Here is a 14,328-nt window from a genome sequence, read left to right on the forward strand (position 1 = left end):
CCTTTCCTGCCTGCCTCAGCAGCACCCACCTCTCCCTGTAGGATTGCTGGCCTGACATCACTGTTGGCTCTCTGGCTGGCCCGTTTGACATCCTTAATAGGACGGTAAGCATAGGGGCAGCTAATTAGAAGGCCATCTCCCGGACGGTTGTGCCAGCAATCGTACTGGCAAGATGAGCAGGCTCGGAACACCCATATGGGATCATCCAGTTGGCCTCCAGTCTCCTGTTGTGCTGATGGGGTGTGGAAATGTAGTTCAGCTACCTGGAGGTGGACACCTAGCAGCAGGCCAGGGAATCAGTGCTCCAGACAGTCCCAGGCCCTCCTTGCTTGCCTGGTTGCAGATGTAGAAGGATTTCTCCCCCTCTCCCCTCAGCAGTGACCTGGCAGCTTTGCTGAGTTTTATTTAAATCTTTAATAAAGTTGACGAGAAGTGCCTTGATAAAGTTAGTTGAAGTGCCTTCTCAGTTATTTACCCTTTACTATAACCTTTGTGCCTTTCAAGCTGGAAGCCCTGTGATTGGTACCCCATCTTTGAGCTTTTGCCTGCTGCCTTTAATTGGACAGGGAAGCTGTCTCGATGCCAATTAAGGGAGAATCTCTGTGAAACTCCCAGGCCGGTGACTGTTTCCTCCTGAGATTGGGTTCGGGACATGGAATAAGTCCTGGCTCCTGTTTCCCCCCCACCCCCATTACCCCACAAAATCAGTCCTCTGCATACTGGCATATTTGAAAAATATTCCAGTGGCTTTAAAGCTGTAATTGGAAACTGATTCACAAGCTAACCTACATACTCTATCATGTTCTAACATACTGGGGATAAATTTGATTTTTGACTTTGGGCAATAATGTAAAATAGTCAACATTGAATCATCTGCCCATTAAACACCCTACCTGATTTTCATTTACGTTGAAATCAGTGAAAGTTGTCAGAGATATATTAAGGGTGAGTGAATCAAATCACCTATTTTGCACTGTCTCCCAAAAACAAATTCACCCCTCTGTGATTTCTGTAAATTATCCCAAGTCTCGTACGGTTAGAAATCTTTCCTATTGGAAAATAAATTTGCTGTTGCATTAATGATGTATTTGGATTAATTGACACGAATGGGAAAAAAAGTTTTTTTTATCTCTTTCAGAACTGCTTTAACATGTCAGCATCAAAATTAAAAATATTCCCAAATTTGTAAAATAAGTCATCATTATCAAGCTGTTTACAGGTATTGAATGCAGAATAGATCAATAGGTCAAATGGTGTAGGTGAAATTTGGGTGTAGGCGAAATGAACTTGGGCAGACTCATCCCTGGGATGAGTTGTCTGGAACCTACCACTCAGAACTTGGTAGAAGTTTTCATTCTCCCTACAATAACTAGGAAATTTTGACAGTAGTTTCTGAGGCAATTTTATGTTACATTTCATTTTCAGAGCTGTTTTTTTTTGGATAATTTTATACATTTGATATTAACCACAAATATAAAATCAATTCAGATATTTTTGTTTGTTGTTCACAGCTTAACTTATGCCAAGGTTTAAGTGAGACTCTTGGACACCATTAAAGGGAATAAAACCTTAAGTATTCCAGACTTTCCTGACTGAAAACTTTGAGATATAATATATGCATTTTCTGACACTTGTGGTTTTGCTTGGTTGAGAATGGACAAAAACCAAGCTCCAACCAGTGTTCTTTACTTTGGATACCCTACATTGAAGTTACAATCTTACTATATTGAAATTTGGCCAAGTAGCTTATTTTTCTAGCCAATGTTTAAAATAAAAAGGTTGATACTGATGTTAAAGTAACGCAGATATTTCATTGGGAAACCAAATAGTGCATGTGGTTTGCATCATGGGACCAGCTAGCTATTTTAAAAAAATATTTGTTCATAGGATGTGGGCATTGCTGACCAGACCAGTGTTTATTACCCATCACAAATTGCCCTTATTCACAGCGCATTTAGGAGTCAACCACATTGCATGTGGGTCTGGAGTCTCATATAGGCCAGACCAGGTAGGGACAGCAGATTTCCTTCCCTAAAGGACATTAGCAAACCAGATGGGCTTTTATGATAATCGACAACGGTTTCATGGTCATCATGAGACTTTTAATTCTATATTTATATTGAATCCAAATTCCACCATCTGCCCTGGTGGATTTGATCCCAGGTCCATGAGAATTACCCTAGGTCATTACATTACCAGTCCAGTGACAATACCATTATGCTACCACCTCCCCTTGTTGGCCTTTTTTTGAATGTTTCACAGATGGTAAGGAAAGGCGAGTTAATGGTCATTTTTCTAATTTCCACAAATGTTAAAAAGAACTGTTTAGAGGCTGATGGAGTCATGCATTTAAATTCTATCCTCTCACCACTGGCTTCTACCTTTGGACTCCAGCCATAGATAGGTGGAATGAATGTTTCCTTCCTCAGAGATCTTAAGTGAAATGGCCGTAGGATGTTTTACACTACAACTTTCTAATGTCCAACTATGACTCAACATTCTTTTAAAGCTGCCCTGCTTTAGCTAACTAAAAGCAGTGGAAAACCAATGACTTATGAAAGGAGTCACTGCCAGCTTAATATCCAAAGTCCTCCTGCCTTGGTCTTACTCATGCTGTGAGTCCTCTAATTGTATACATTCGGGGGAATGGAAGGTATGAAACTGCATTGCTCAACTGTAAGATGCCTATGGAGTTAAATTGTGATGAACATAAAGAGGTAGAGGAGCCAATACACTATCAAGCAGCCCTAAGCTCAAGTGGATTGCAGTAGTGATATCAACCACATGTGAACTTGGTACGGTCACAGTTACCATCAGTGACTTTTTTTGACAAATCCACAGTTTATAGCAGTAGGAAAGTGAAATCAAAACATTACTCTGATGTAACTGTGATAAAGGTAAACTCTCCCTTCTCATCTTCTCAACTTGTCTGCAACCTTTGAAATGATTGACCACAGCAATCTCCTCTAACGCCTCTTCTATGTTGCCCAACTGGTGGAACTGCACTCACCTGGTTTCATTCCTATCCAGTCTTTGCCAGAGAATCACCTGCATTGGCTTCTCTTCCTGCTTCTGCACCATCACCTCTAATGTCCCCCAAGGATCTATCCTTGGCCCCACTATTTATCATCCAGATGCTACTGCATGGCAACATCGTCCAAAAACACAGCATTACATGTACACTGTAGACAGCCAGCCCTATCTCATCACCATCTCTCCTGACCCCTCCAATGTCTCTAAATTGTCTAACATCCAATGATGAGCAGAAATTTCCTCCAGCCAAATATTAGAAGACTGAAGCTATTGCCTTTGCTCCTCACCAGAAACTTTACTTTCTAACCACCAACTCCATCTCTGTCCCTGGCAACTGTCTGAGCTGAACCCTGGAATGTCCTCAACCTTGGTGCTCTATTTGAGCCCAAGATGAGCTTGTGCCCAAGGGTAATTAGGGATGGGTAATAAATGCTGGCCCAGCCAGTAACACTCACATCCCATGAACGAATATTAAAAAAAATGGCCAGCTGGTCCCATGATGCAAACCGCAGTGCATTATTTGGTTTCCCAGTGAAGTACCTGTGTTACTTTAACATCAGTATCAACCTTTTTATTTTAAACATAGCCTTTCCATCACTAACACCTCCATTATAATGCCTGAATCTTCCCATCTCAGCTCATCTGTTCCTAAATCCCTCATTCATGCCTTTGATACATTTAGACTTGACTATTCCAATGCTCTAGAGACCAGCCATTCACATTCAATCTTTCGTAAATGGAGGTCATCTCTACAGTCCCTGTCCTGTGTTATGATCTCTGTAGAGACCAATAACTTTTAAAGAGATATTTAAATTCCCAGTGACCAACTTAAAGGAATTGCACAACAAGATTTCAAATTAAAGGGTGGAAATTTCCACTCCAGAGACTAAGTGCAATGGCGGGCGGGAAAGTTGGGGCAGCTTCTGCTGGCTGGTGGGGCGGATTGCCGCGCCAGATTATTTGGTTTGATGAAAAGGAAATTGGGTTCAATCAACTTACTGGATTTCTTTGAGGAAGGAACATTAGCTGTAGATAAAGGGGAGCTGGTGAATGTACTTTGATGTGGCACTTTATCAAGTGCCTTCTGGAAATCTAAGTAAAGGTTGTTGTGGAAAATAAAAGCTCATGGCATGGGGGTAACATATTGGCATGAACAGAAGATTGGCTGGCTAACAGGAAGCAGAGAGTAGGCACAAATGGATCTTTTTCAGGTTGGCAAGGTATAATGAGTGGTGTGCCACAGGGATCAGTGCTGGGACCTCAACTGTTTACAATTTATATAAATGACTTGGATGAAGGGATTAAAGGGATGGTTGCCAAATTTGCTGATGACACAAAGATAGGTAGGAAAATAAGTTGTGAAGAGAACAGAAGGAGGCTACAAACAGATGTAGATAGGTTAAGTGAGTGGGCAAAGATCTGGCAGATTGAATATAATGTGGGAAAATGTGAAATTGTCCATTTTGGCAGGAAAAATATAAGAGAAGTATATTACCTAAATAGTGAGAGATTGCAGAGCTCAGATGCAGAGGGATCTGGGTGTCCTAGTGCATGAATCACAAAAGGTTAGTATGCAAGTACAACAAGTAATTAGGAAAGCTAATAGAATGTTATCATTTATTGTGAAGGGAATTGAATGCAAAAGAAGGGAGGTTATGCTTCAGTTGTACTGGACACTAGTGAGACCTTGTTTGGAGTACTGTGTACAGTATTGGCCTCCTTATTTAAGGAAAGATGTAAATGTATTGGAAGCAGTTCAGAGAAGGTTTACCAGACTAATACCAGGAATGGGCTGGTTGTCTTGTGAGGAAAGGTTGGACAGACTAGGCTTGTATCTGCTGGAGTTTAGAAGACTAAGAGGCGACTTGATTGAAATATATAAGATCCTGAGGGGTCTTGACAGGGTGGATATGGAGAGGATGTTTCCTCTTGTTGGAGAATCTAGAACCAGGGCTCACTGTTTAAAAATAAGAGATCACCCCTTTAAGACAGAGATGAGGCAAAATTTTTTTGGTCAGAGGGTGATGAGTCCTTGGAACTCTCTTTCTGAAAAGGTGGTGGAAGTAGAATCTTTGAATGTTTTTAAGGCAGAGGTGGAGAGATCCTTGGTAAGCATGGGGGTGATAGGTTATTGACAGTAGTTGGGATGCAGATTTCAGGTTACTATAGTCTTATTAAATGTCAGAGCAGTCTGGAGGGGCTGAATTGCCTACTCTTGCTCGTTGTTCATATGTTTCTATGTTTGCTTTTCACCTCATTATGTATGCATAACTGAGCAGCTCATCATATCTTGTGGCTGGGCGGGCTGGGATTTGTCTGTCCCGCCGTTACCTCATCGGGTTGAAGTTCCAGGTACCGTATTTAAATGGCATCCACACACATATTTACTCTTTGCAGCCTAGGACTTATTGTCAAGCGCTCTGCTCCAAAGTTCAGCAACAGGTGCCTGGAGAAATTTCCCCAGGCAGTCAAGGACTGGCGGGAGGTCCTCTACCCCTATGATGGAAGCTGTAGGTCAACCAACCTCATCACCCAGGCTTGGCAGGAGGTTGCCAGGGAGGTCAGCATCTGCGGACATCAGAAAAGGACCCTCCTCCAATGCCAAGAAAGGATGAATGATCTAAAATGCTCCGCCAAGGTAAGTCAACCTTCTCCTCACTCTCAACTCACACTCTCATGAGGTCATCAGGCATTCGCAGGGCTATGGTTCACAGGGATCTCACACATTACCAGCACAAGGGACATCATCACTGATTCTCTCAAACACACTTTAACATCTTTATGTCTTGTACAAGTCTCACCTTCAGCCTTTACATAGGATCACTCAGTACACACAGCAGGCAGGCATGCTTATCATCTGCTATAGCATCTGTCCTGCTCACAGTCTGACCATATGTCTTTATGTAGGACAAGATTGCCCACAACAAAAGGGAGAGATTCCAAACTGGTAGGAGAATACTGGAGCTCAGGCCACTCACCACCTTTAAGGAACAGGTGGCAGAGCTGGCCAGCAAAGACAGAGACTGTCCCTGTGCTGAAGGGGAGATTGGTGTCCCCAAACAAGCCAGTGAGTGTCCATCCACTGGACTTCACCCAACCGTTGACACTGTGAGTGATATTTAATGTAGGTGAATCTCCAGCCAGTTACTAATTATCTCTATTAGAGCCACCAGCAAGAAAAGGTGGAGGGACACTGCCAGCCAGTCCATCAGCCCAGCCCCCAGAGCACATCAGATGATGATGCTGAGGACCCACTTGATGCAGAGCTGTCACTGCATTCACCTGCACGCTCCACCAGCGCAGAGACACTCACCTTGGTGGGGGCTAGTTTTAGAGAAGGCTCAGGGTGACCATGTGGTGACCACAGCACACAATCAGGTCCGCAGAGGCAGTGGCAGCCAAGGTCACCGACACATGGAGGACTGCTGGAAGCCAGGGTCCTGCTAAGTCTGAGTCCAATGACAAGCCTCTGGAATCGGCCCTCAGAGATATGTTGGAGCTCCAAAGACAGTCAGGGGTACAGCAGGCAGAGGGTTGTCAGAGGCTGTCAGCAGATTAGAACAGAGGATGGAGGAGTCCGTCCACATTCTGTCTGTTGTAGTGGCACTGACATGCAAGTGTATCGAGGACACCATTGGAAGGGTGGCATCCACTGTAGAGACCCTGGTCCAGCAGTTTGTGCTGGATATATGCTTGGACCTGCACACTATCATTCTAGCCATGACTGGGATCCATCAGAAGCTAGGCGAAAGGAGGATGGGCTACCTCGATCTCCCTCCAGGAACACTTTCTCCTCAAGGAGTGAGGGAGGGGCCCTTGGGCACCCACAGGGAGGAGGATCATCAGCCAGACACTCCAGAGCAATCCACCCAGGGCTCTCCAAGGCTGACAAGCCACTCCAAATCCCTTCGGCCTGTGACCCCAGCAACTCCAGCTATTCAGGCCGAGGAGGGTGCACCTGCCTCACAGCAGGAGACCCAAAGCAGAACTAGGCCCTCCAGGCTTCAGGCATCCGGAGGATGCCCACCAAGGTCATCAGAGATAACAGGGCATAGCAGGCAGCAGGTTGCCTCCATCTCATCTGCGGATGTACATAGACGCAGCAATAGGGTAAGAATAATTAAGAAGTAATGAGAGCACAATGGTGGCACAGATGTTCATAAAAATCTTAAATATATTTTACTTTTCTGAAAGTCTCATCCAGTGAATAGCTGTCCTATCTGATGCAGTCCTCCGAGATCATCCAATTGTAACAGATACCCCCCTCCTCACTTATTTCCCATGTGTTCCTCAGTTCTATAGTGTTTGCCCAATCTCAGTTCAATAAGTCACCTTTAAGTCCACAGAAGCGACATGAACAAAGCCAGTTGCTCTATTAACATGGTGGTTGAGCAATTCATATGTTAGATTTGCAATATATCATGTGGCCTTATGAGTATAGATTTTGCAGTTTTGTTTATTCTCCTGAAGCTGCTACACTGTAGTCTGTTCTCTGTGGATGTTATAAGTTTCAATGATGAGCTGTATTGGAGCCATTCTAACCCGGTGCATTTTTTGATGGTCTCCATGTAATATCTGTCTGGCCTGGGTGTGAGTTACATTTCAAGTAATAGTCAGGAATCTTAGCCATTCATGGCAGCCTGCAGCATGACTTAGTGACTGTGCTTACATCTAAACATTACCCCTATAATAGTTCCCATTCTCCACCTGTATGATGCAGAGCTATGGACCAAGTTGGCACTTTGCGACTCCCGAAATATCTGCTAGATGGCCATGACTATACGATATTATAGGTGCATGTCTAGCTTCATGATGCCGGCCTATTACATGTGAGGATGCTGGTTTGTACTGAAGGTCTGACTAGCATGGCTTGACAGAATCCCTGTGCCTGCTCTCAGAAGGGCAATCAACATGGTTTTCTGATCATGACAGTGCCATTAGTGTCCTAGGCTTCCTTGTGTATATCTTTATCTGCCAGAATGAAAATGTGGGAGCCTCTAATGGGATGAGAGCAAAACCATATGCTGTATGCTCCTTATTATCAACAAAGTTACTAAGTAATGCTTAAATGCGGTGTCGAGACTGACTGGGCCACCTCACTCCCAGAGGCCAGGGCAATGCTGCAAGTGAACTTGGGAACCTCCTTTGAAGGCTGGGTCATGAGTGCTTGTCTATGGCCAGATGATGGTGTCTCTGAATCTTTCTCTGTGCACACACAAGTAGCCTGACTCACGGGCTCACATCCATGATTGACAGTGACAGATTATAGCATCCTAAAAAACGATTTCATACTGGGGACTCAATATGTGTATGAGGTCAGAACATTATTCTTACATGAGAGATGGCCTTTAGAGAGATGCTGCAGTCCGGATTCAGATCAGACCTCAGATGGTCAAGAGAGAACAAGTGATTGATGATTGTCCTCCTTGAGGTGCCTTGCAACACTCCAGGCATACTGGCACAAGTGTGTTGATGTTTGTAGTGCTGCTTCTGTCTCTTGAAGGCTGCCGTAAGCAATGAAGTATTGGCGTGATGATTGAAAGGACTGCACCATGTCTACTTGCTTCACAGTGAGCGCTGGTGAAGCTCTTATCCCATTAGAGAATGGCCACATGCTCCGTTGGCTGCCCAGCCTTCCAAGGATGAGGACAAGCAAGATTGTGTGGCTACTCATTCTGAGATTGATGTCCTTCATTGAGATTGAGGATAGTAACGAAGGTGCTAATGTGTGCCCTGCATCGAGGGGACAGGTGAAATGGGCTCGTATGAGCTAGTCGTCTTCATCATCTTGGAACCTTGTCGCTTATGGGCATATGTCACGTAGGGCCCATGCTATGGGCTCTTCCTGTGGGGTGCCAGCACCCTTGCCCTCTTTGAGGTCATCCCTTTCAATGTCCTGCTCATCGGAGGAGACGTGTAGCTCCTCCATCTCTCCATCTGGAAACTCAGCCCCCCTTTGGAGTACCAAGTTTTGCAGAGCGCAGCAAACCACGATGATGTGAGACACCCTCTGGGGAGACTACTGGAGAGCACCGCCTGACCAGCCCAGAGATCTGAAATGCATCTTCAAAATGCCAGTGGTCTGCTCAATCAAGGAGCTTGCTGCTGCATTGTACCTCTTCTCTGAAACACTTTGTGGCCACCGAACGGGCATCATTAGCCACGTCTTTTGGGGTGGTCTTTATCACCATTGAGCCAAGCCTGAATGCACTGAAGGTCCTCGAAGATCTGTGGCACCTGAGCTCCCAGAGCATCTCATATAGACCTGCAGAATCTGCTTGTGGTGATCACAGATCAGCTGCACGTTGAGAGTGTGTTCTGGCACAACAGATGGTAAATGCTGAACTGCTCAAATCCCAGAGGGATCATGAAACAGCTGCCACAACTGATTGCAATTTGTACTTTATTTCTTGATGTGTGCCTTGAATTCAATGAGTAATGAGCCCACCAAGACTTAGAGATTTTTTTTACAAAACTAAATTAAACATTTATTAATAGAAGAAAAAGGTTTTTAAGCACATACATGGGTCTACAAAGTACTACTATAATAACTCCTAAATCTCCTAATTAATCTAGCTTCCAGTTACACCTCCGCTAAGGTAACAATAAAACAAGATAGATTTCAACAGACCCAAGCAAAGTACACAATACCCTGGACAGGGATATTCACAGTGAATTTTCTTAGTTTCGATTCCTGTAGACAGCATAGAAGCTGGAGGCTTTTCACATTTGTTAGATCTTAGAATTCGTTCTCCTTACCTTCTCCATAACCTCATCTTCTTTATAGAGGTTTCTGTGTTTTTAATGTAAATTCCATTGTCCCAATATGTCTTTGCAACTTTACTTTATCCATAATTTTACTCTTCCATAGTACTCATATTACCAGTAATCTTTAGGAAAAATAAACACACCGTTTGGCTTAGCCTCTGTTGGCTTGTAACAGCTCACCTCTTTGAAATTCATGACCCTGGTTTTATCTAAAAATGCAAATGTTCTTCACACCTCACATTCTAAAACTTCAGCCATGTCTACATATTTAACGTTTCAAACCTAGCTTCTCTTTTGATAACTCAAAAGCTCCAGGCTAGCTGTCTGCAATGCAATTAAACCCCCCAAACACACACAACCTCACACAGAGAAACTAATCCAAACCCCACTGTTAACCTATCTTTGGAATAAATCATAATAATATTATGAAAATTATTATATTTTCATAACAAGAGTGAAAGCCTTTTCTATTGATGAATCTTTGTGGCTGCTGCCAGGGAGCCCTAATGTCACATGTGTGCAGTTGCTGTCACATTGCACCTGTGGAAAGCTGGAGATCACTGCAAATCCCACTGCTGTGGCAGCCTGGCTGACTTCATCCAGGGAGAACTGGATGTAATTGTGTGCCTTATTGAATAGGGTGTTGGTGATCTCATGTATGCATATATGAGTGGAGGATTGTGATATTCCACAGAAGTCCACAGTAGAGCCCTGGAACAAGCCACTGGCAAAAAGTTGAGTGCGGCAGTCACCTTTAGAGTGACTGGCAATGGATGGCCTCCCAGTCTGCGGTATCAGGTTCTCCCAAAGAATATGGTAGATGTGAGTTCCACATCCTTTGACAAGTGAAGATGTCTTCGGCACTGTTTCTTGCTCATATGCAAGTATGAGACGCGTCTTTGGTACACCTGGGATGCGCCAAATGCCTCCGTTGGTCTCTCCACCACAGCTTCTGGGTCTTCATGGGGCCCCATTGGCCCATGTTCCTCAGGGCTAGGCTTTTCCCTTTGCCCTACCTGATGGCAACGGGCCCTTTTTCTCCTCAGCTGCATGAAAGCCACGAAGAAGGCAGTGTTGCCTACTGCCTGCAATCTGCACTCCTCTTTGAGTCTGTAGAAAAATTGTTCAGCACCATGATTGAACATTATCCAGCAATGATCAGGTTCCTTTGCCAAGTTAAGGAGTCATTGCAAAGACCTAGGCCTGCTATCATTCCAGGCACTCCATCCCCAGATCCTCCCTTGCAGCTGTAGCACAGCCTTAAGGATCACTGGTAGCTTAGTTTCCCCCCTCTCTCTCTCTCCCTTTCCCCACGCCCCCTGCGCCCCAGGCATGACAGTGGATTCACAAAGGAGGTTGGATCTGGATGAGTACAGCCAGGCGCTATCAGCCTCAGCCAGGGCACTGTCAGGCTGCACCCTTTGGAGTGGACTGGAGCCCAGCCTTTCACTAATGTAATGGCTAATCATTGAGTCGTGGAAAGCCTGAACCTCAGCTGCAATGTGTAGCCTTGTTGGAGCATTTTGCATATGTACTTTAGCTGTGACCCCTTTATAGTTGGATCATTCTAACCTTTGCATGATCCTATAAGAGGGACAAATGGTCATTCAAACCCAATCTACATTTGGCCCCAAGCCCTAATAGATTTTCCCAGAAGGGGAAGATTGCAACCTGTTTTTATGCCAGTGGAAAACTGACTTTTTGCCGCACTCTAAATTTTCCTGTCCAGCCTGCCATGGACTGGAAAATCCCACCCTAGATTTTTGCTGTTACAAACAAGCTAAAAATCAACATCACCTAAACACTATTTGGAAAGCAACTAATATTCTTAACTACAGAGAAAATATCACGCCTTTATCATGTCTGAAAACTCCACACCACCATTATATTTCACTGCTCCCTCTGTGTAGAACTGCAGTTTTTATTGGAACCAGTCCAACATCACTCCTAATTTCCAATGAGTTAACTTCTCCATATTTTGCCAAGTCATAACATCGAGTGACTGTCAAAAGGCACTACTCAGTTCCCAGAGAAGTCCCAAACCAGATACCAGCAATAAGGCTTCTTTCCCTCCCGACCACGTCAGGACCAATCTTCTGGATTCCTTAGATTGCCATGGGTTGCAAATTTTTGACTAGAGACCATCTCCCCTCCTGCATTCTGCCTGGTAGTCCATAGAAAAGTCACATTTTCCTCTCTGCTGACCACACTAGCTGCAGTCCCTTGTTAAATGGATTCAAGCCAGATGGTGAAGTGCAAAACATGACACAGGTCTTTTGATAGTAGGTTTATTCACAAGATGCGGCCTTACAGATTTCTGCCTCCTAACTACTACCCCAGTGTCCCATGGGACTCTCTTATACTCTTTTGAGTACCAAATAACTAAATAAACTAATTAACAAATAAAATTAATAATCCCTTAAAGGGGCACTGTAGCAAAAAGACAAAACTTTAAAGGGAGTTTATCAGCTTAAAGTAAAATAATGTTCCTGGGGCTGATGATGCACTCCAGCGCCTGTGGCGCCCCCTGGTCATGGAAGGCTTCAAGCATATCAGTGGACACTGCTTCATCCCTCTCCAGGGACACCTGGTTGTGAACATAGCCACAACGTTGTTGGGTCAGACAGTCGGGTCTAACGATCACTCCTCCCCCCATCAATGGCCTGCTGACTGTTAATATTCATCTTGGCCAAGCCCAGGACAAAACCCATGAAGAGGTCTTCTGATCTACCCCGCCTCCCCTGCACAGAGTGGCCAAAGATCAGGAGCATGGGACTGAGGTGCAAACAAAAATTGAGGAGCAGCTCTCCCAAAAAGTGGAACAGGGCCTGCAACCTCATAGACATGGAAGACGGACTCCTTGAGGCTGTAAAAAGGACAAGCAGCCTGGGAGTCTGTGAACCACCTTAACATTTTATTGCATCATTGCTCCATTTTACCTTAAATTAAAGAGTTGGTTTAAAACATAAACTTATAAACTTCACATTCGTAACACATAACTCACATCCACTCCCATTGTTTCATCACCCCTGTGCACACACCCCTGTCAGCATTGGCTTCTGGTTAAGTAAAGCCTTGATTTTAAGAGTCTCATTCTGGTTTTTAAATTCCCCAATGGCTTTGCTCCTCCCCGCCGTTTTCAAAATAAGTTAAACTTCCCTATATTGTAAGAAAGATCTCTCTACCTTGCACTGTTTTATACTGTATTTCAGCACAAACTAAGAGAAGAATGTGAAGCTAAACGGATGCAATTAGACAGCAGACATGAATACATTTTTGATATTGTGGCAACCTGTATCCATCTGGAAAGGTCCAGTGTTGAAGATGCTATACTGGAAGGGGTTCAAGTAAGTGTAAGTTCTTTGTTTGCACATAAATTCCATTTAGTTGTATTTAGGAGTTTGATCTCAAAATTATGTTACACATGGGATTACAGGATACACAGTATTTTTGCAAGCACAACACTAAGATATATTGCACGACTTGGTGGAGGAAAGTATGTAACTGACTAGGATGATATAAGTTGGTTAGCATGATACAGTAGAGCAGGTTGCATATGGCCGAAGGCAGGAATTTGGTGCTGTTGTTGTTTATGAGTTCAGAACTTGTGTGACTCAATATTAGATCAATGTGAACTGTTGAATTATGAACATATAAAGTTAAAATATATTTAGCATAATGAATTACTTTGAAAAAGCAAACTAATTAAATTTATTTAGATAACATTTATGAATTAAATTTATTCTGAGCACTGAGATTAGATTACTGCCTCAAAGTCATTCCTGTGACTTTTAATTAACATATTTGAAATTCTTATTATATTTTTACAATGTCTATTAACAGCACCTTATTAGCCAATGGGTAGCACTGTGTTAACCACTGAGTTCAAGGCAGGGCATGACTTACAGCAGGTCTCATTGCATTCAGATGGTGCATACTCATATATTTTGCAGGAAAGGGCCAGAGGGACAAGATATGATAGATCAGGGGTTAGATGCCAGTAGAGAAACTGATCGTGATGAACAGGAAAGGGAAATTTGATCTGGAGGCCAAATACCCAAAATGGGTTCCCGGGAGACATACCATCCAGAAGGATTGATGGAGGAATGCAACAATAGTGGGACGGGCAGGGAAATCTACTGGAAAATATAAAAATTGGTTGAATGTTAAGGATGATGGACAAGGAGTGAGGGTCATTAACTGGGAAAATGCTGTTTACATTCGGTGGAGAAGTGCTCAGATCGGGTATATGGGGGATCCAACAGTAATAGCCTGGAAACACTTCAACAGGCAAATAGAGGTCGCAATCTGACTAGATGACACAATGGAATGGAGAATGCAGCACTGTCCCAACAAAACAACAGAAGCAGAAGTCCTCATGATTAAATCGTTTTTGTAACTGCCAACAAATTAGGAGATAAAGCCATACAGGAAGCTCAACAGAAAGAGTTAGAGGGTAGAATCTTACCTATGTCGGGTGGGCTGGGCAGGAGTGGGCAGGGATGGGCACGGAGCTGATCGTTGCCC

The 14,328-nt window shown here is 43.8% G+C and overlaps 1 protein-coding gene across 1 annotated transcript in view; it reads left to right on the plus strand.

The window, feature by feature from the left end:
- LOC121280052 (dynein heavy chain 5, axonemal-like) overlaps positions 1-14,328 on the plus strand; it is a 336,766-nt gene that overhangs the window by 28,103 nt on the left and 294,335 nt on the right. Inside the window, exon 3 of the mRNA XM_041191681.1 lies at positions 13,014-13,148. Within this exon, the coding sequence (XP_041047615.1) occupies positions 13,014-13,148 (135 nt within the window). The remainder of the gene's footprint in view (positions 1-13,013; positions 13,149-14,328) is intronic.

This window comes from Carcharodon carcharias, chromosome 7 (assembly GCF_017639515.1).
Source record: "Carcharodon carcharias isolate sCarCar2 chromosome 7, sCarCar2.pri, whole genome shotgun sequence".
NCBI classification, from domain to species: domain Eukaryota; kingdom Metazoa; phylum Chordata; class Chondrichthyes; order Lamniformes; family Lamnidae; genus Carcharodon; species Carcharodon carcharias.